Source organism: Peromyscus eremicus, chromosome 5, assembly GCF_949786415.1.
Source record: "Peromyscus eremicus chromosome 5, PerEre_H2_v1, whole genome shotgun sequence".
Taxonomy (NCBI): Eukaryota; Metazoa; Chordata; class Mammalia; order Rodentia; family Cricetidae; genus Peromyscus; species Peromyscus eremicus.
The window spans coordinates 20,170,196-20,191,688 of record NC_081420.1 but is presented as its reverse complement, the minus strand read 5'-3'; the positions used below and the strand labels follow the sequence as shown (position 1 = coordinate 20,191,688).

At 37.7% G+C, this 21,493-nt stretch overlaps 1 protein-coding gene and 1 non-coding gene across 2 annotated transcripts in view; both read right to left on the bottom strand.

Annotated features, from left to right (window-relative positions):
- The window catches only part of Ranbp9 (RAN binding protein 9), a 94,291-nt gene that overhangs the window by 25,622 nt on the left and 47,176 nt on the right, over nucleotides 1-21,493 (bottom strand). The window contains exons 3-8 of the mRNA XM_059263112.1: nucleotides 16,017-16,069; nucleotides 14,735-14,902; nucleotides 10,266-10,288; nucleotides 4,830-5,014; nucleotides 2,389-2,501; nucleotides 828-936 (exon numbers count right to left, since the gene is read on the bottom strand). Of these exons, the coding sequence (XP_059119095.1) occupies nucleotides 828-936; nucleotides 2,389-2,501; nucleotides 4,830-5,014; nucleotides 10,266-10,288; nucleotides 14,735-14,902; nucleotides 16,017-16,069 (651 nt within the window). The remainder of the gene's footprint in view (nucleotides 1-827; nucleotides 937-2,388; nucleotides 2,502-4,829; nucleotides 5,015-10,265; nucleotides 10,289-14,734; nucleotides 14,903-16,016; nucleotides 16,070-21,493) is intronic.
- Nucleotides 5,566-5,668, bottom strand: LOC131912101 (U6 spliceosomal RNA). Its single transcript, XR_009379519.1, has one exon. It is a non-coding gene; the product is annotated as a U6 spliceosomal RNA (small nuclear RNA).

The following is a 21,493-nucleotide window of genomic DNA, read 5'->3' as shown; positions in this document are numbered from 1 at the left end:
TGCACCAAGGAGAACAGTACAGGAGGGCCTCAAATGTTAAGCACAGCCATGAGGCAGCAATGCCACTTTGGAGCATACAATCCAAGAATTGAAAGCTAGGACTTAAGCAGATACTCAAACACTTGTGTGCACATTAGAGTTATTCACAATGGCAGGGACAGAAGCAACCCCAGCACCCATCAAAGACAGAAGAACAGACAACATGCAGTGCATCTGCACACTGGGATCGCCAGCCTTCAAAATTAAGAAACATTCTGGCACATGCTACAATACAGACGGAACCTAAGGATATGCTAAGTAACTAAGCAGGTCACAAAACAACCAAAAATGAGGGCTCTGGGCAAGCAAGCAAGGGAGAAGCTAGTGTTTAATGGGCAGGATGCACAAAAAAACCTAAGTGTACTTAAACATATAAGAATACACGTAAGAATGGGCAAAACAGTAATTTTTATGTATATTTTACTATAACTTTTCAATATATCCATTGAGTTATTCTGGTACCTTTCAGAAGAAAACTGAGATTACTGCCTTCTAAGTTAAGACATTCACATTTTAAGGGAGAGAATGAATGATACAAGCAAACAAAGTATCGTGTGCTTAGAGATCTTAACACAAAGCACTCTCTGCATTTGTTCACACTTGCTAAGTACCTGCTCTGCCACTGAGCTGAATATTCTCAGCTCTACATTTTTGAAAATATCATTTAAATGTGCTACATTATAAAAATATATGGAAATACCCAAAACAAAGCAAAACCACAAATCATGAAGATAATTTTGACTACTTAAGATGTGTAACACATAAAGTAACATTTTATTAAAACTCACTTCAATGTGAAAAGGAGATTGGGATTTCTTTCAAGTAAACTTGGGTATAACTGTTGTGTTGTTTCAATGGCTTCTCCCATTCGTCCTGCTAACACCAACTTCTGAATTCCTATTCAGAAAAGAAAGCAAAATATTAGCTCTACAAAAGCAGACAACCTTAAATCATTCAAGAAAAAAGCAACAGTGAAATCCTCTAAAATAATTGTTGTTAAACTCTCTTTTTCTAAACCTTTCAAGTTTAGATTAGGGAATCCAAGCAAAATTTCAGACATTAAAAATTTAAAAAACAAGTATCTTCAGAGACAACTTTCAAATATCATGAATGAGTAGGTATTATAGGAAAAACATCCATTGAGCAGTATTATATTTCAAACGGTAAGATTTACAAGACTATGATTTAAAGAAATGACACAATGTCTTACTGGGCCTTCTGACTCAGGACTAGAACACCAGACTTTGAAAGGGTCAGAACTTTGCTAAATTAGACACCAAGGATATAGAACACTCAAGTTAGTGACCTCCTCTGCCGGACAGAGCATGCCATGTACTAGAGCATGCTGTGACTGGCGCCCCTCTGGCCACCTGACCTACAGTAGGTCCTCTCGACCGCCACCTGTTTGCTCTGCTTCCTCTTTCTACTCTTGCCCATTGGGGGGACCTCCTCTGATGGCTAACCTACATCCGCTGTCATTCGGCTTTGCCCTGGTTAAACCAGTACCAGTGCTGGCCAGCACAAGGCCTTAAGCAATAAATACTTAGGACCAACACTACCTTAAATTTAGGCAAATTTAGGCAGCAAATTAGAAGAAATTTTAATTTCTTTCAAAGAAAAAATTCTTTCATATACTATCTCCACTTTCTCATCAAGACTCCTACCAAAACAATAAAAGAAAACTTTCTTTGTATCAAATGCTTCCTATTTCTTAAAACTTAAGAAGGTTGTCCTACCCCACCCTCCACCCACCAGGTGCTGAAACCAAACCCAGAGTATCAGGCTCTGTCAACCACCTCAATCCCAAACCACAGGAAAGCGGTCTTTTTTTTCCCCCAAGACAAGGTTTCTCTGTGAAGTTTTGGTGCCTGTCCTGGATCTCGCTCTGTAGACCAGGCTGGCCTCGAACTCACAGAAATCCACCTGCCTCTGCCTCCCGGAGTGCTGAGATTAAAGGCTTGTGGCACCACTGCCCAGCTAGAAAGCAGTCTTTTAATGGACACATGATAAAGGCATTTCTTTGTAAGGTTCTACAAAATTATTTCTGTATTTAAAACTCTAGTGTAAATTAAAAAAAAAAAAAATTTCAAAACTGTCAATGTGGCACAAGGATGAGGCTCAAGGTCAGCCTGGACTACATGAGACCCTGTCTCAAACCAAAGAGCTCCCCATCCCTGGCACAAAACAAAAAATACTCACAAAAATAAATGGAAATAAATCCAGAGGCATCTGCTTTAAAATAATATACGCAGGAAATTCTTAATTAAAAAAAAGTTTTTTTCTACAAGTTAAAGCAACCAAACTTGTAATTTAAAAATAAGTATTCGCCGTGTACCACGATGTTCTTACTTTGTCTATTCTTAATGGAAGCTAATTCTTCTAGAACAGTCTGGTCTGTAGATCTGGCAAAGGCCTCTGCTGTGGCACAGTACCCATGGTGGACTAAATAAGATGAAACCATTCTTAAAAGAAAAAAAAAGAAAACACATCTTTTAGTCAGGAGAATACATGCGTCAGACGACAAGCTTTGTTAACAAAGTCTAACTTGGTATTACAGAATTAATCAATGTCCTTGAAGCCAGGCTCTATGACTTTCAACTTTAAAATAAGTTATCAATAGTCCAAAAAGATAATCTAAAGTAAGACCAAAGGCATTAAGTCATCTCTGGTTTTTGTTTTTTGGTTTTTTTTAAATTCTTGGATCCCTGTTAACCCCCTGGTTCCTCATTCATTTTTTCTATTACTCAATCCTACTAATCATAATTTCTACCTCACCTTAATTATAGATATTCCAGTAACATGTTAGCTAGGTGTAAAAGACCCAGTTTTGAGATAACTGATTAATACTTGGTGTTCTGGAGTTCCAACTACTTTCTGTGCTCATCAGTCCAATGAGATGGGATCTCAAAGTATGAAGAGAGACACTGATGTTAGCCCAGAGAGAGAAGTGCCCAGAATAAAACCCAAGGTAGCAACTAAACAATGAGGAATCAGTCTTGCAGTCAATTTGGTTTTGGACAGGGAATTAATTTTACAAGATTTACAGACAGTGATATATTTCTAAGACAATAATCTTACGTTTTAAAAAGTCACTAAGTGATTAAAACAGTTAGCAAAACTGGTAATCTAATAATATTAATAAAAAAATCTATTACCTCCAACCACTATCTTCTCTAAAAAATGCCCAAAAAGATTTTCTTAGAATTTTAAACTGAAGAATCTTAAAAGCCATTATGTATTATCTTTTTTTTTTTTTTTTTCCCCAAGACAAGGTTTCTCTGGTGCCTGTCCTAGATCTCGATCTGTAGACCAGGCTGGCCTCTACAGATCTCACAGAGATCTGCCTGGCTCGAGTGCTGGGATTAAAGGCATGCGCCACCACGCCTGGCTTAAAAGCAATTATAAAGACACTTTCATGACCATGTCACACTGATGCTATCTAAAAGTCTTAGGTATTTTCTTGGACTAGATTATACAATCAGAATGATTTCAACTTAACGGTATTAATTTTTGTATACACACTATCTACTTCAAGCTTTAACAATTGTCACTTAATACTAGTGATATCTAGGCACTGTCTCTAGACTTTTGAACAGATGTATAGTCTAAAAAAGGTGACTATCATAGGAATTCAATTTTCTTGCTGTTCCTTATGAAATTCTACAAAATAAAACAAATATATAAAGCCACTAAAAAGCTCTTCCTAGTAACAGATTTAACACTTACTTTCTTCTCTACTGCTGGCCATCCTCCTTTATTATTTATGAATTCAAAGTATTTATGCTGCACTTGGGCTAACTCCACAGTCAATTGCTCCTTGGTCTTCATTCCCTTTATCTTATCCTAAGTGTCTAATGGTAACTTATATAAGAAATAGCATTAAAAATAGTTACTAAGGCTTGTTTATTTTTAAAATTACATTTAATAATTTAGTGAGTGTGCATGTACACGCACACAATGGCACACATGTGGAGGTCAGAGGACAACTTGTAGGAGCTGGTTCTCTCTTCCAGTATGTGGGTCCCAGTAATAGAACTCGGGTGGAAAGAAAGGCTTGGTAGCAGGCCATCTTGATGGAGCCATCTTTCCTGCCCAATTTTTAAATTTTAATTTAAGTTTCGAAGCCTTTTGGGTAGAGGACTACAGTTAGATTCTTGGATAGGAACAATTAGAGTCTCCCTGAATTTAAATGCTAAATACAAAGAAGGGGCTCACTCCAATAACTAGAGCCACCCTGCTAACACTTTCACAGATAGAGCAACTTACACAATTCGCCCTGGAAAACAGTGTATGTACATCCTGGCTGTACTTCTCCACATTGAGCGTGAGCATCAGCCTTCTTTTTCCTCCATATGTACCTGAACTACTGCTGAGCAAGGTGCTCAAGGTCATGTCCCTAAGTCAGAGAACCCCAAACATAAGATCTAGGTCACACTTCTTATCTTTTTTTGTCAACATTATTAGAAATCTGACTGTATATTCTACAGAATTCATTCAGTCATATTACTAAGGTTAACAAAGGAATTAAACTATCTTTATGACCAAGTGTCACTATTTCCTCTATCTAGTTAAGTCAGACAAATACAATTCTGTATGTGCTTAAGTCAACACTATTCTATTTCAACAGGCAAATTACTTTTTGAGAGATTAAAATACAAGCAGTAGTACACACAAATGATTTGGATTTAAACTAGACTTCTAGATACATATCCTAGAATTAAAAAAAGAATAGTTTGCCTTATAAACACTCAGTGTTTAAATTCTGTACATTCAAAATCCCTTGCTCTTACTTTTGTATCATGGTCTGCCATTCTCCTTCTCGATCCCCAATAGGAAACCGGTCTATCTGGGCCTGTATTTTGGTTCTCCATTCTCGCATGTAGTCTTCTATATCAAATACAAAAGGATGTTGCCCAAAATTGGCATCAACCACTTCTCCTGGTGTCTGAAGCCCCACAGTAGGATACAAATTTGGCTGTAAGACAACATATTTCTTTAAATATCTATTGACTGTACACTAAAGACTTCATTATCTTTTCAATGCAAGAATAGAACCATAAATTTACTTCATGAATATTTTTAAATCTCAATCAAAATATTAGTGAAAGACAACTAAAACAACACATTATGTGTTGGATCAAAACTGTTATTTGCTAAACTCTAATTATCAAGAAAATGTAAACAACTAAGATATCCACATGAATGATTCTGAGACCCTGTTGCATAATCCATGTGGCACTGTATTTCTAATATATTAAAAATCTAACCTGTGCTCTTAAGAATGTCATGTAACAGTTACAAAGCTTTAAAATTAACACACAACTCAGGTTTATCCCAGCCTTTATATAAGCTACATGTCTATCTACAAAATATACATTACAGCTAGTTCACAGAAAATACCATTTACAATTTACTACAATCATTAACAGCACACTTGGAAGCTCTGCCTTTATAAAGACAGTGGTAAAAACTTGCTTTAAGCAAGAGATAGTGTCACCATGGGGATATTTTCTTTTCTTTTCTTTTTTAAATATGGAACGCTTTGTGAATTTACATGTCGTCCTTGCACAGGGGCCATGCTAATCTTCTATCATTCCAATTTTAGAGGGTTCTTAATGCAAAAATAAAACCTCAAATGTACAATTTCAAAGGAAGAAGAGGCAAATATGAATATTCAACTTAAATGCATTCAAATATACCCTAAGATTTTAAAGTGGAAAAGTCATCAAATGTAAAAAGAAGTAGCTTCAAATACACACATAAAAAATGTCGGATTCCTTCTTTTGCTGTTAGTAATCCACTGTTGCATCCAAAAAGAGATCACACACCGAGTGTTCACGAAAAGCCAGGTCCACTCACTAGAATTACCTGTGAGGTGCTTGGTGCCGTTTCATAGATGTGCAAGTTAAACAACTTGCTCAGAGTTGCTCTACTACCAACAAGCAAAGGCTAACAACACTAGATCAAGTTCCATCTTTATTCTTGGGACTCCAAATCCTCCCACACCTTTAGTACTTGGATTTGTGCCTTGTTTCTTTGCTTTTAATTATAGTTATCCCAAGTATTTTCACAACAAACCAAGAGAAATATTAAAAGAGGATAACATGTACAGAAAGATTTTATAAGAGACTGAATGTGTATATTTAAAAATAACTGTTCAACAAGTAACACAAATCAGAAACAAAATAGTATGTCAAAATAAATATGAAGTCTTTCTAGATTATTAAGATACACAGTAAGACAAAGTACTGATTCTTTTTGGTAGGGAGATATGGTTATGTATGCTATACTTTATTAAGATAAGAGTCTCAGGGTGGCCTTGAACTCATGACACTTTTCCTGCCTTAGCCTTCCAAGTGCTAAGATTATAGGTGTGATCCATCATGCCTAGCTTTAACTTTCAATAATCAGCAGAAGAAATTAAAAAAAATTTAAACCTGCTGGGCAGTAGTGGCTCACGCCTTTAATCCCAGCACTCAGGAGGCAGAGGCAAGAGGATCTCTGTGAGTTCGAGGCCAGCCTGATCTGCAGAGTGAGATCTAGGCACCAAAACTACACAGAGAAACCCTGTCTTGAAAAAAAAAAAAAAAAAAGGCACTTGTTGCCCTTGCAGAAGACAACCCAGGTTCAGTTCCCAGAAGCAACATGGCAGTCCAAAACTGCCTGTAACTCCAGATCCAGGGGATCATATATGCCCTTACAGGCTCTGTGGGCACTAAGCATGTATGTGGTGTGGAGACAGACATGCAGGTAAACCATTAGTACACATAAAATTAAAAATCAATCTCAAACGAGAACAGCTAATGACAAAAAAAGGAGTATGTACCCGATTCCAAACTGAATTGGTTTGTTTAAAGTTAAAGACATTTCTCAAACTGATGTGAATTGAGGAAGAAAACGTATGTTTTAGAAATGTAAGGTTTAGGAGTTAACACCCAGGAGGCTGGGAAAGGATTACCATAGGTCTCAGACCAGACAGTGAGACACTGTCTCAAACAAACAACAAGAGATGTAAGGTTGTTAGAGCTGTGTGAGCACACTATGATCAATGAACAGCACAATACAGTCAAGAAAATTAAGGCTTTTTTTTTTTTTTTTTTTTTACAAATATATGCCCTCAGGATTCAATGCTCCAACTAACTCAAAAGAAACTATAGGTAAGGAACATAAAAGTACTCTCTGTAATTCCTTTAAGGGAAGACTAGCTTTTCTTTTATCTTGCAGTAGAACAGTGAACTTTAGCATGCAGAAGACCTCGAGAGACACTATATAGGAAACCTCTAAGAAATACCACCACAACTACCTTGCTCGGTAACAATAAAGTTGCATTGTTTCACTATAAATGGGGTGGGGGGGACCTCCACACAACAACAAAGTGGGAAAGAAAATCCCAAGAAGCAGATAAAAACCATACATGCCTAAAACCAGGTCTGCCTTTGTTAAATGACGACTGCACTGCCCAACTAAGAGCCAAGAGAACCACTGTCGTACAGCCCACCCAATGATGGGGTTGAACATGCTTAGAGCTTCAACAAGCAAAATGCCCAGCAACAAAACCCCCTAACTAGCTCCAACTGAATCTTGGGAGTCTTTTTATGACAGACCCTGTAATAGTTAAGGATGCCATCAGCTTACCTACTAGAATTTACCTGCAGGGCTGGGAGATAGCTGTGGGTAGAGAGCTTGCTGTAAAATCAAGAGAAACTGAGTTCAAGTGCCAGCACCCACGTAAGAGCTGAACATGGCTGTGTGTGCCTGTACCAACAGTGCTGGGGGCAGAGACTGGCACACTGCAGAGGCTCACTGGCTGAGAAACAGTGAGAAGTTTTAGTTCAGTGGGAGCAACAGAGGAAGATGCCCGATCCTCTCCTCCTTCGGCCTCAGCATGTGCATGTGTGCGCCACCCTCACCACGTATGCATCCCCTCCCACACAAAATAACTGGCACCTGCATACTTCGCCACCCTGCTTGTCACCACCATAAATGTTGTATTCAAAAGCGAATTCCCCCCACTTACACACTTGCTCACTGAAGAACATGGTCACTATAGCAGCTTTCCTCTGTATTATATCAACTTTTTTTCCTAGTGAATCATTTACCAGCAAAACAGTATTCTGTTAAATCTAACTTAATGTTTTTTTTTCTATTCAGCCCCTTGTTACCACCAGTTACTGCCCTATGTCTCTACTCCCCCTGTAACCACAGTCCTCCAAAGTCATCCATAGTCTCTCCTAAGTCCACTCCCACCACACTTTCTCTGCTCTGCCAAAACTTCCTTGTCACTGTCACTGGGGACCTCTACTCTACTACAGGTCAGCTCTGGTTCTTACATGACAGGCTACATCACAGCACTGACGCAGCTGATGACTCCTGCGATGTCTGAATGACACTAATGACACTGTCCTCCCAGGCTTGGGCCTCTGAACACTTGGTCCCCACCTAGTGATACTGTCTGGAGTTTAGGAGAAAGGATGTCACTGGGGGCAAGCTTGGAGAGTTCATGATCTCTCTTCACTTCCAAGTTCTCTCTGCTCATGTTTGGGGTTGAGTATGTGATCTCCCCACTTCCTGCTCCTGTCGTCACGCCTGCTGCTGGGCTTCCCTGGCATGATAAGACTCTTAGCCCTCTGGAACATACGTCAAAACAAATTCTTCCCCAAATCCCCTTTGGTGGTGATGTTTTACCATCTCGGCAACAGGAAAATAGCGATACAACTCCTTCTCCTTGACTCCTCTCTTCATCAGGCTTTTAGTGTTAACTCATTGTCTTCCTGACCTCACTAACTGCTTCTCAGTTTCTCTTTGATAGTTCCTTATTTTCTTCTAAACTTACCTGTCCTAAATATCCGTCTACTTCTTTTCTGGGCCAACACATACTTGCATGTTGTTCACACAACCAGTTTTAAGACTTTGACACCTAAATGCCAAATGGCTCCCAAGTTTACAGCAGACAATTCTCTTTAATTCCACCTTGCAACTCCAACTCCATACTTGACCATATTGGACTCTTACACCAAACTAACTTACTCACCCTGGCCCCAAACGTTCTAACAAATCCAGGTGTGGTGTCTACTAGGGAGGGAGGCTATGACAGAAGGGCTGACTGCTAGAGCAGTTGCTCAAGCAGAGCTTTGAGGGCAGACGGAACCACAGGCAGAGAGCATCTGTCCTAAAAAGAAAACACAGTGCTGGGGTGCAGCTCAATGCTGAAGCTTCTCCCTAGCAAGCACAGGAATCCAGAGTCTGTTCCTCTGACACAAACAATAAGCAAACAAAGAAAACTGTTCTGCACATCACTATCTCCATAGTCCATCCTCTCAGTTCCTCAGGCCTACTATCTTAAAGTCAAGTCCTCTTTGAAGATTACTTATTTATGTGTATTGTATGAATACAAGATTACAGAGGCCAGAAGATGTCAGATCCTGTGGAGCTAGAGTTACAGGGAGTTAGGAGCTGCCTAGCATGGATGCTGGGAACTAAACTCTGGTTCTCTGGAAGAATAGTATGTGTTCTTGATTGATGAGCCATCTCTTTGGCTCCCAAATCCTGTGTTGGACTCTGCCTGATCACTTTTCTCCCTACTGTCTGAAATACTCTTGCTCTACATATCCACTGACTTTTAATTTACTCTGTCAAAAGTCTGCACTCAAGTCCCACTGTGAGCAAAGTGAACAGCTTCTACAACTCTGTTTTGCCTTTAGCATGTCCTATTTCTCTCCAAAGTACATAAACTCCTTAACATGTCACAATTCACTATTTCATGCGCTTACTCTCTAATCTGGCTACCAAACGACACCAAAAGCACAGGACCTAAAACAGCAGGTCTCCAATATACCTCAGGTGAATGAACAGTTGCAATTGTACAACCTTTTGCCGACATGCTCAAACATAACCAAGAAACACATTTTAAACGAATGCACAGTAACAAAAGAGTGTTTTAGGTCTAGAGGTGTAACTCAGTGTAAAGGGGTGCTTATTACAAAGGTGGCCACAGGTCTAATCCAGGAACAATCAAAGAAGGTATTTTGGATAATCTTATGTTGTACAGCAGGATGCCATGCAATTTGAAGCTTAATTTCTGATGCTCCAGAGTGACTACAGAATGGCCCTCTATTTGATGCACAGCACATGCACTTAGTATGTACGAGTAAGACATGTCTCCTTCTTGTTTCTTGTACTTCTTTTAGTTAAAAATGAAAAACGTCTTTCAAAAAATTGTGTCTTACCGGTAAGTCGGTGAAAGCAATACCTAAAAAAAAAAAAAAAGAAAGGAAGGTATTAGTGGCGTTTTTCAAAGACAGATAATAACAAAAAGCTGAATATCTAACTAAAACAAAGGGAGAGAATAGCAAAGGAGAAGAAGAAGAGAAAGACAAGCCTACTTTTCTCAAGAGCACTAACGTCTATCTGGGTGAGTGCTGTCCTACTACAGATCATCAGTCCTACTGGTCACACACACATTGTATTTCTGGGACACTGGCATTAACTACAGAGTTTTCAAATGATCTCAGACAGACAAACCTTCAAGTCATATGAGTGAGAACACTGGTTGTAACAGTGTCAGATTTGATTGTTTCGCCTATAAGCTGTATTATCCACCTCAACACTTAATGGCTGTGGAGAATTAGCTTTTACAAAATTTTAGGTGGAGCTCAGCATTATAGTGCATGCCTGTAATTCTAGCACTCAGAAGACAGAGGCAAGATGATCAGTTCAAGGTTATTCTTAGCGACACAGCAAATTCAAACTCAGCTTGTGGTATAAGAGACTCTGTCTCCAATAGACAAAAATAAAAAGCATTTTTAGGTGAAAGGAACAGACATTTTCTGTTAAAAAAATGAACAAAAGAAAGTATAGTACTTATTTTTAAAACAAAACACAGTTTCTTGACAGGACATAATGCATGTCCTGTTATCCCTAGCATTCAGGAAACTGGGGTACAAGGACCTCAATATGAGGCCAGTCTGGACTACATGCTGAAACCCTACCTCAGAAACAGAACAAAACAAAACAAATCTTGAAAAAATGGAGGTTGCTCCTGGATGCCTCAAGTGGAATTTCAATACAGCCACATGCCAAATACAACGGGAACAGTGGTAGTGGCATAAGTATACTGGTATTCTTAACTACAAAGAATACAAAAAAACAAGGCAAGTATTTCTGTAGTATCTCACTATCCTGTTTTAAAAGACTGACCTCTCCAGTGATGGTCAATGCAACTGTCTAGTCACACACTGGAAGCAAGCAGCCAGCCTAGCACCAGCATCTCTCCTGTTGGGAGAGGCATCTAAAGCAGAAGAGCATCTAGTACTGGGCTGTACCAACAGCAAAGCCATACAACCATAAACTATCTACTCTACGTATTAAAATAATCAAGTTAAAAGACATGGGAAATATAAATACACAGGCTGAACAACTCTTAAGCTGAAAATCCAAACTCTAAAACCAACGATGCTATTAGTGTCCGATTCCACCTCAACACACCTAATAGGTCATATTCAAAATGCAGGCACACCTAAAATAGGTCATAATATTACTTTCATGTTGTGTGTGTAAAGCATATATGAAACCTGAATGAATTTCCTGTTTACACTTGGGTTCTATCCCAAAGAGATCTCATTTTATATATGTATATATTTTACACACACACACACACACATACACACACACACACACACACACACACCCCTCCTACAGTCCAAAATCTGAAATGATTCTCGTCCTAAGCATTCAGATAAAAGATGTGATGTATTTTTTTAATGTAAAAATGCTTTGTGGTTGGTAAAGCTCTGTTTTTATGACTCTTACCAATAAGTAAACTCTGTTCATCTGTCAAAAGGAAAGCAAAGCTGGAAGGTGTTTTGTTTTTATAATTCCATACAAAATATTTTGACTATATTTAGTTTCATTTATAGTGGTTGGGAGCTAAATAGAAAAATTTATACCCAGATCGTCAGAAAATTAAACAATACAGAAAATAAAAGACCATTTTAACAAAACATGACTATCCCATTTTTAACATTTTAATAATGTAGCCTAATTACTTTTCTCAAAGATATGTATTTATAATAAATCTGTCCAAATTTACATTGTTTTACCAAAAATTCTTGTCAATAATTACTAAAGTTTTTGCTCTTTATCAAGAATGCTAATAAAAAAATCCAAATTAGTTCCAGAGATAATACTTTGGGACATCTGCCAAGTAAGCATCCACAAGCTGTGTGGTTCAGGCCACAAAAAGGTACCTATAAGGAAGCTGGTACTTACTACCACGTAAACTTTACTTTTAACTTCCTGACTTGTCAAGAAGCTTTCTGAAATGTTATCTTCAGCTAACAAATGTTGTTTGATAAGAAAATATATTACATTTTTTCAAGTTAGTTAAGCTCTATACTTAAACACCTCTTTTTTTTTTTTCAAATAAAAAGCTCTGCATTTCTCTTTATATAGTAAGCACACGTACATTTTGAAAACTTTGCTTGAGACATAAACACAAATCTGCCAGCTTTATTGTATAGTCCCCTCTGTGGATGCCTGTGGGAAGGGCTTGGGACAGGAGCTGAGTAGTACTGGATCTTCTAGACTCTGGACTCCAGACCAAAAGCATGAAGACCTTTCCTGTAAGCGGCCAACTAGTTAATACTTTCTGCTTTTCAGGTAATAGAGTCTCTGTCACCACTATTCAACTCTGCCACTACAGCCATGGAGAACATGTAAATGAAAGGTGTGGCTATGTTCAAGAGCAGCTTTGGCTGTCACTTCTAGAGAAGTGTTCCGTTCACTGGACTAACTTGTTTACCAGCGTCACCTCTGCAGCCCTCCCCAGCACCCAGCCTAGAATCTCCAAACAGGTGCCCAGCATCTTGAACTTTTCAGGTATCATTTCAGTTTTCACTGATGAGCTTACTGTGGTTCTAAACACGGAGGTATTACAGGTACTGTTTTTATAAACTTAGAAATGTTCAGTAAGTTGCCCGAGGTCACATGGCAAAGAAGTCAAAAGTCAAAAACAGTCAAGGCTGACTGAAATGGACTCTGACCACTATTATACCACCTATATGCTCAATATTTATTAGATTTATGCACAACATCAAACATTTCAAATTTACAGAAAATCAGAACGTAATTCCATCATTAGGTACCCTTTTCTTAAGCATCTTACCTTTTAAAATGGCTTTCTTATTCAATGAAAAGGTTTGATTTAAATGTTTGTGAAAATCTAATAGGAAAAAAATCACATCACCTGTGATCTTCCCATCTCCCAAAATAAAATTTCTTCTCTGAAAAGTTTAAAAAATTAGTGTTAAAAAGGCTAATCGTGGTTTTCTAAAAATGTCTTGTTTTGCATTTTTGAGCTGTCAAACCTAAAAGCAGACTTCCCTTAAGTTTAAGATCTTAAACATTTTTAAGCAGCCAGTATCAGTTAACTACTTTGCATATAATCTTCATGGATCATTAACATGATACATGGATGAGAATATAAGACCTTTCTTTGTAGACCTGTAACTTTCAATTCATATAAAAAAAAAGTTTCAGAATTTAAAAAAAAATTCTAAGTGACAATATTAAGCTGGACAGAAATGCAGATTTTATACTTGGATTGTGCTGGGGCACTACAGAAAGCTGCTGCAATGCAAACTGAAATTTAAATTCTCTTCTCTGTAATGTAACACAAATGTCTGTCACTCAAGAAATTCCATTATAGATAAGCAGACTACTTGCAATCTAACGTTCAAAACACTATTCACAAGTAAAACTGTGTATGCCCTCTAAGGTTATTTAGTTTTTGCTTCTTTTCACTTGATCCCATCAGAAGTAATTTGCTATGAGCATATTAATTTTCCCAATGGTAAAAATGTAAGATTTTTAAAAGTGTTAGTCTTATTACCTTCCATATTTCTTGCAATTTAAACAGAAAAGGCTAGAGAGATGGCTCAGCAGAACTCTTCCTGCTCTTCCAGAGATCCAAGTTCGGGTCCCAGCACCCACACTGGGCAACTCACAACCACTAGTAACTCCAGTTTCAGTGGATCCCATGCCTTCATCTGGCCTCCTCCAGCACCCACACATACATGGCATTCACTCACACAAACATGTCCATGTGTACACATAAAATAAAAATATATCTTTTTTTAAAGGAAAAAAACTACTAATAACTACACACAATGCTAATGAGCATACCCACATTCAGTTAACGCCTTTAATTTCCTATTATTCTTACAGTGTTTCTTTGTTCCATTAACGTATTTTAGCCCATGTCTTTTTTTTCTGTTATATTCTTAATTGGGTCCTGTGCAACAAACGGTCTGAGACACCATCCTTCAGCAATCACCATTAGCATATTTACCCTTTAACTATGTCCGTCCTGTTCTTTTACTAGATGTACTGAGCTGTTTACTCCTTTTAATTGTTCCCCCACACTATTCTTAGAACTGAACTTTTTTTTTAATTGTACTAGAGAATTAGATAACTAATAAAGTTTTTTTTTTTTCAAGCCAAACCTGGAATTTCTATCACTAGAATGAATGAGATAAGTTAGCTTTCACAGGATATGAATTTTTATCACTTAACATCCATATGGACAGAATAAAAAGGCATCTATCCATTAAACAGAATCACATAATAAATATAACGATCATGCATTAATAAACTAATCACAATATTGGGCCACTGTGCATGCAATACATCTCAGTACCTAAACTATGTCCATTCTTCGTGTAAAAGCAGGTATTGTTGATAAGATTAACACAACAGCCAATGACATCACCAGTTGTAAAAGTTGGTCCATACGGTTGTCCAGTTCCAGAAGAACAAAACGAATGTCCATCATCCCCATGGTAACCATATGAATGTTTATCCCAACCTAGGGAGACAGGTTCAGTATATTTACAATGAAGAACAAAGCTCCTGAGCAGCCACTTATTCACTGATGTTGTAAGATAAGCCAGAAGAGCACAACAGACAATATACAAATAAAATCTCCAAATGTATATCTACATTCTCAACAACTATACTATAAAGTGATTTCAGCATTAAAATGTTGTCTAAAACATTAAGAAAAATAAACTCACCACCCACAACATTAAAAAGAAGTACTGAAGAGAAAGGATTCCTACCAGGAACATGAACACAAACACAGCAGGGAATGTTTTTTCCATGCATTACTTCTTTAGCTAATATAGCAAAGGAATTTTGCTTTAATATGAATAACACACATATACTTTAATGTAAAATAGACTATAATTTTCATTTACCACAAATTTTCTCCAGGCTGTGATCCATATATAAAAGTCATGTAATTTGTGATCTCTTTACACACTCAACTACACAATTCTTATTTATTATAACACCTCACTTAAACCCTCTTAACTTTTAGCAAAAATGTACAATGAAAGCACATCAAGTTACACAAGAATATAATTAGATGGCAGTGGTACTGGCTTGGTATGTTCCTGTCTCAGTGTATTTCCTGTAGTTCTGCATAGGTCAGTTTGCATTTTACATAAAAAAAAGATTTCCTCTACTACTGACTTTTAACATCAGGAGACAGAATCAATTCCTTCTGCTAACCAGTTCTCACACAGCATTCCACATCGCCCACAGACAGCTGAGCTCACTTCTGTCATCTGTCTATACTCTCACAAGGTCACAAAACTAATATGGTTAAAGGTTGGGATGTGACTGGTGACAATAGAACCAGTCACATTAAAATATTCCAAGTGGCTGATGCAAGTCTGTAAAGTTAAAAAGGACAAAACATTAACAGAAAAACAAAGCATAGATAGGTATTATGCTATGTTAAGTTCTGCAGAAGAACATGAAATTTAAATACACATTCCACTTAGAATTCATAACATAAGTGATCAATTTTTTTAAAAAAAATCAGTATCTTTTAGCTATTTCAATTACTTGGAAATTTTAGCCAGAAATGTCAGTCCTAAGACTCTAACAATACTGTAATTCACTTGCAAGTGTACCTGGTAGTCTATTCATGTTCACACCTTGAGCAGAAAGACCAATTCCCATGTAGCTGTTGGAGAACAAAGGAAAGGAAATGCAGGTTATTACAGTCAGGTATGGACCAATCACTAAACACTCTAAGACATAATCAGAACCAAGCACAAACTGAAGCTCCTAAGGTAGCAATGGAAATGTTATTACAATATATTCCATAGCAACAAAGAGCATTACTAACCAGCAATAAAACCTAGATTCTCAGCAAACTACAGCAATCCCTCATAAAGATATTAAAAACAGTCGTAAGGGCTGGAGATGGTTCAGGAGGTGAGATGACCCCATGGCCAAGCTTGGTAACCTGAGTTCAATCTTCAGGACCCATGAAGGAGAAGGAGAAAACTGCCTTTCCGAAGTTGTTCTCTGACCTCCATATACACAAAGTGCCAATACTACATTCTAAGTGCCAACAAGAAATCTGAAAGATTTCAAATAACTTCATGATATAACCTTAGGGCTTTGGGAAAACCTACCATCAGTAGAAGGAAAGAAATAAGATCAGGGCTGAAATTAATGAATTAGAAACTAATGATAATACACATTATTAATGACACCAAGTTACTTCTTTGAAAAGATTAAAATCTGTTAACCCTTGGCCAAATTAACAACAACAAAAAAAGGGGGGCCCAGTTTTAAAAATCAGAGATGAAAAGGAAGCCTTTAAAACATATACTAATATAGTTCAGAAAATTACAAAGACAAACCTTAAAAACATTATATACAGTCCACTAAATTAGAAAACCTAAAAGAAATGGAATAATTTCTTCTACACATGTATGAATATTTCAAACAGATCTATAAGAAGTAGTGTGACAGAAACAGCAATTTAAAAACAGTGAGATGTCTCACCAGGTAAAGCTGCTGGGACTCACACAAAGGAATAAGGAGCTAACTCCCCACAAACTATTCTGACCATTACACACCATCCCTGTAAATAAATGTCACAATTTCTTAGTTAAAAAAAAATCTCCTAACTAATCAAAGTCCAAGTCCAAATAAACTGACTACTGGATTCTGTAGGAACTTCAGAAACAAAACACCAAAGTATCCTAAATGTTTCCATAAAAGAAAAAGGGACAGAACACTACCAAATTATTTTTATAAAGCCAGTATTAATTCTGACACCAGTACCAGATAAAGACATTAAAAACAAAATAGAACTATAGACCAATCTCTCTGATGGATATATGTGGTGTTTGAAGAAGAATGGCCCCAATAGGCTCATACACTTGAATGCTTAGTCACCAGGGAGTGGAACTCCTTGAAAGGATCAGAAGGATTTAAAGTAAGGCCTTGTTGGCAGAGGTTTGTCACTGGGGATGGGCTTTGAGATTTTAGAAGCCTATGCCAGGCCCAGTCTCGCCTCTGCTTGCCTGCTTGTGGATCAGGATATTAAATTCTCAGCTACTCCTCCAGCACCATGTGTGCCACCATACTCCTGCCATGATGATAATGGACCAACTTCCAAAACTGTAAGCAAATGCTTTTCTATGAGTTGCCTTGGTCATGATGTCTTCACAGTAACAGAACAATAAGAAAACAAAGGTACAAAAAAGTAGAGGGGAGGGATGGGAGAAAAAAAAATCAACTCAGCAAAATATTTGCAAACTGAATTGAGAAAACACTGATTGAGATTATCATCATGATCAAGTTGGCTTAATTCCAGAGACACTGGGATGGTAGGTTAAAATAAACAGTACAGACTATATAAAAGGACAAGGACAGAAATCACATGGTCATCCCAAAAAATGCAGAAAAGGCTTTTGAAAGTGCTGTTTCATGATAATAGTCTTGAGGAAACAGAGTATAAAGAATGTAACTCCACATACTGAACACTACGTATGATAAACCTACAGACATTACACTAAATGGAGAAGACAAAAGCATTTCCACTAAAACCAAGAGCAAGACAAAGCTATCCTCTTCTCAACTCACTCTTATTTTTGTTTTTAGAGACAGGGTTTCTCTGTGTAGTTTTGTGCCTTTCCTGGAACTCACTTTGTAGACCAGGCTGGCCTCGAACTCACAGAGATCCGCCTTGTCTGCCTCCCGATTGCTGGGATTAAAGGTGTGCTCTACCACCGCCCGGCTTCAACTCACTCTTAATAAGGTACTGGGAGTCTTAGCTAGAGAGTAAGACAAAAATTACACAAAATGGACACAGATAAGGAAGAAGTCAATCCTGACTTGCAGAGTATATGATTCTAAATATAAGAGACCCTAAAGCCTCCACCAGAAAACTTAGAACTGACAACTCTGGAAAGTTGGCAAGATACAAAATTAATATACAAAGCCAAGAAGCCTTCCTATATACCAAGAAAGCTATCAAGGAAAGAATCCCACTCACAGCCAAGGTGAATACACACACACACACATACACACACCTTGAAAAAAAGACTAATCAAAGTAAAGAGCTCTACTCATTTATGGTTTCTGCATCTGTGTGTGTGCAGGTAGATGTTAAAAGACAACACGTACGAGTTGGCTCTCTCGTAATGAACTCAGGTATTTAGGCTTGTCAGCAAGCACCCTTACTTGAGGAGCCATTTCATCAACCCAGGAAACTTTCAAACATTCAAAACTGAAAACATGAGAAGATAGAACAACTTTCCATACTTAGGGACTGAAATAATTCTGTAAAATGACTCTCCTAATCAAAATAATCTAGAGATTCAACACAAATCCCATCAAAATTCCAATGCCACTCTTCATAGAAATTGAAAAAAAAATCTATCTTAAATTTCATTCAAAAATTCAAAGGATTTCACTCAAGGGCTGGAGATGGCTCAGCAGTTAAGAGCACTGGGAGGATCCAGGTTCAATTCCCAACACCCGTATGGCAGTTCACAACTGTGTGTATCTCCAGTTCTAGGCGATCCTATGCCCTCTTTTGGCCTCCATGGGCACCAGGCAAGCATGTGGTACAATGATGACAAAACAACATTAAAAAGACCTCACTCAGAGTGGTCTTTGTTATTTTCAACTGATTGGTCTAGCACTGCTTAGACAATGGAGTATACTTATGAGGGATTATCTAGATTTTGGGTGGGACTGTTCCATCGGCTGGGGTCCTAGACTGAATAAAAACAAGAAAGAGAACTGAGTATTCAATTATCTTTTTCTGTTTCCTAACTGTGAATGCAATTTCAGCAGGCACCGCCAGTTCCCGCTGCCATGACTTCACCAGGAGAGGGTTATAACCTTGAACTCAGAACCAAAACATATCCTCCCTTCCCGAAGCTGCTTTTGCTAGGTATTCATTCGGTCCTAGCAAAGTGTAAAGTCATTCAGACAGACATTCAAACAATCCTGAGTGAAAGTAATGCTGGTGCTATCACTGCAGCTGATTTTCACTTACAGACAGAGCCTTAGGAAAGCAGCGGCATGGTACTAAGTAAGACAGCAATAACAACAACAGACACCCACATCACAGCCATAGATGGGAGACCCAGCCACAAAGTCATGCAGCTACAGCCACCTGGTTTTTGTTGTGTCTGTTTTTACAAAAATACCCAAAGCAGAAAAGACAGTCTCTTTAACAAACGGCCTTAGTAAACTGGATGTCTACATGGAGAGGAGTGAAACTAAATGCTTATTCTCACTATGCACAAAAATCAACCCCAACTATATCAAAGACCTTAACACAAGACCTGAAACTCTGCAACTGCTTAAGGAAAAAGTAGATCAAATACTTCAAGACACTGGCTAAGGCAAGGACTTTCCAAATAGGACTCCAGACACCTGGAAAATAATGCCAGCAAAGACAAATGGACCTCATGAAACTTAAAAAAAAAAAGTCTCCACACAGCAAAGAAAACAGTTAATTGAGCAATCTACATAATGAATCACTGCCAGCTATAATCCAATAGATTAAATAACTGGAATATATAAAGACTAAAATCACAATAAGTCAAACAACCAAAAAAAATGTGCTATGTAATTGAACACAGTTGTCAAAAGAAGTACTAAACGCCAATAAATACTTACAAAGTGTTTAAAGTTCTTAGCCATGAGGGAAATGCAAATCAAACTACTCTTTAGAGTCTATTTTCAGTCAGAATGTTTACTGAAGGCAAGTGAAGCTGCCTTCATCTCCGTTTTCCCAAACAGGGTCTCTCACTGAACTTAGAGGATGCCATTTTAACTAGAGTGGTTGGACAGTGAACCCAGGATCCACCTTTACCAGAACCCTACCACAAGGAGTGACAGACAAAAGCCACCATATCTAGGTGGGGATCTCAAGCAGGCCTTCATGCTTGGAGAGTCTGAATTTTCCCCACTGCACTATCTCAACAGCCTGGGAAACATTTTCTTCAGTGATACAGCATGATAACTGCTGCACTGATAATTGATGACAGGTGTGGGCAATATCATACTAGCTCTAGGCAGGAGGTCCTGAGCTATATAAGAAAGCTAGCTAAACAGGAGCTTGAAATACTGAGCCAGCAAGCAGTGTCCCTTCATGACTCCTGCTCTTACTTCTCTCAGTGATACTGTGGTCTGGAAGTGTAAACCAAATAAACTCTTCTCTCCTTAAGTTGCTTTTGGTCAGAGAATTTTATCAGACAAATTAGAACACATATCTTTAATAGTTAACTTTTATTATGTATTTCTTTTGTGGAGATTATTTTGTTCTACATTTTATAAATTAGCAGCCTCAAGTCCCTTGTTTAGATTTTATCAGTTTGCTCAGTTTTAGAAAATTGTCATACAGAAACCCCAAGGTGGGGGCTGGAGAGATGACTCAGCAGTTAAGAGCACTAGCTCCTCTTCCAGAGGACCCAGGTTCAGTTCCTAGTATCCACAAGGCAGCTCACAACTGTCTGTAACTCCAGTTCGTAGGGATCTGACACACCCTCACACCAATGAACATAAAATAAAGTTAAATTATTAAAACAAACAAAAGCAAAACAAAAAACAAATCAATGCTAAAAAACAAAAAACATCAAAGTGTATATTTTTAGTATAATCTTATTAACAATTTCAAATATTTTGCATGAATTTGACATCTTATCCAAAAAAGAATTCATATCCCATTTTGGGGGATTCTGAAGTTTCACTCCTTTTGGAAACATTATTTTGTGTTATTTACTATATCCCCCATAAGTTCCTCTATATTTGTTTTGAAAAACTATAATCCTAAATGGCTGTTTTAGAGAGATGAAAAGATTTCAGTAGTATATATTAATTATATATAAGTTTCATTAGAACACATTCATTTGTGTTTAATTATTTGAAATATTGGCCTTACTCTTTCCTGTCTTGCTCCACCCCACTGATCTCCTTCCTCTCCCCAACAAAGCCATTTTCTACTCTTGTTCTTTTTTTTTAGATGACCCATTGAATTTAAAAGCTTGCTGTAATCAAGACACTCCCACAGACCTAATCACAGGTCAATCTGATTTAGGAAATTCTAGATGACTCTAGGCTTTATCAAGCT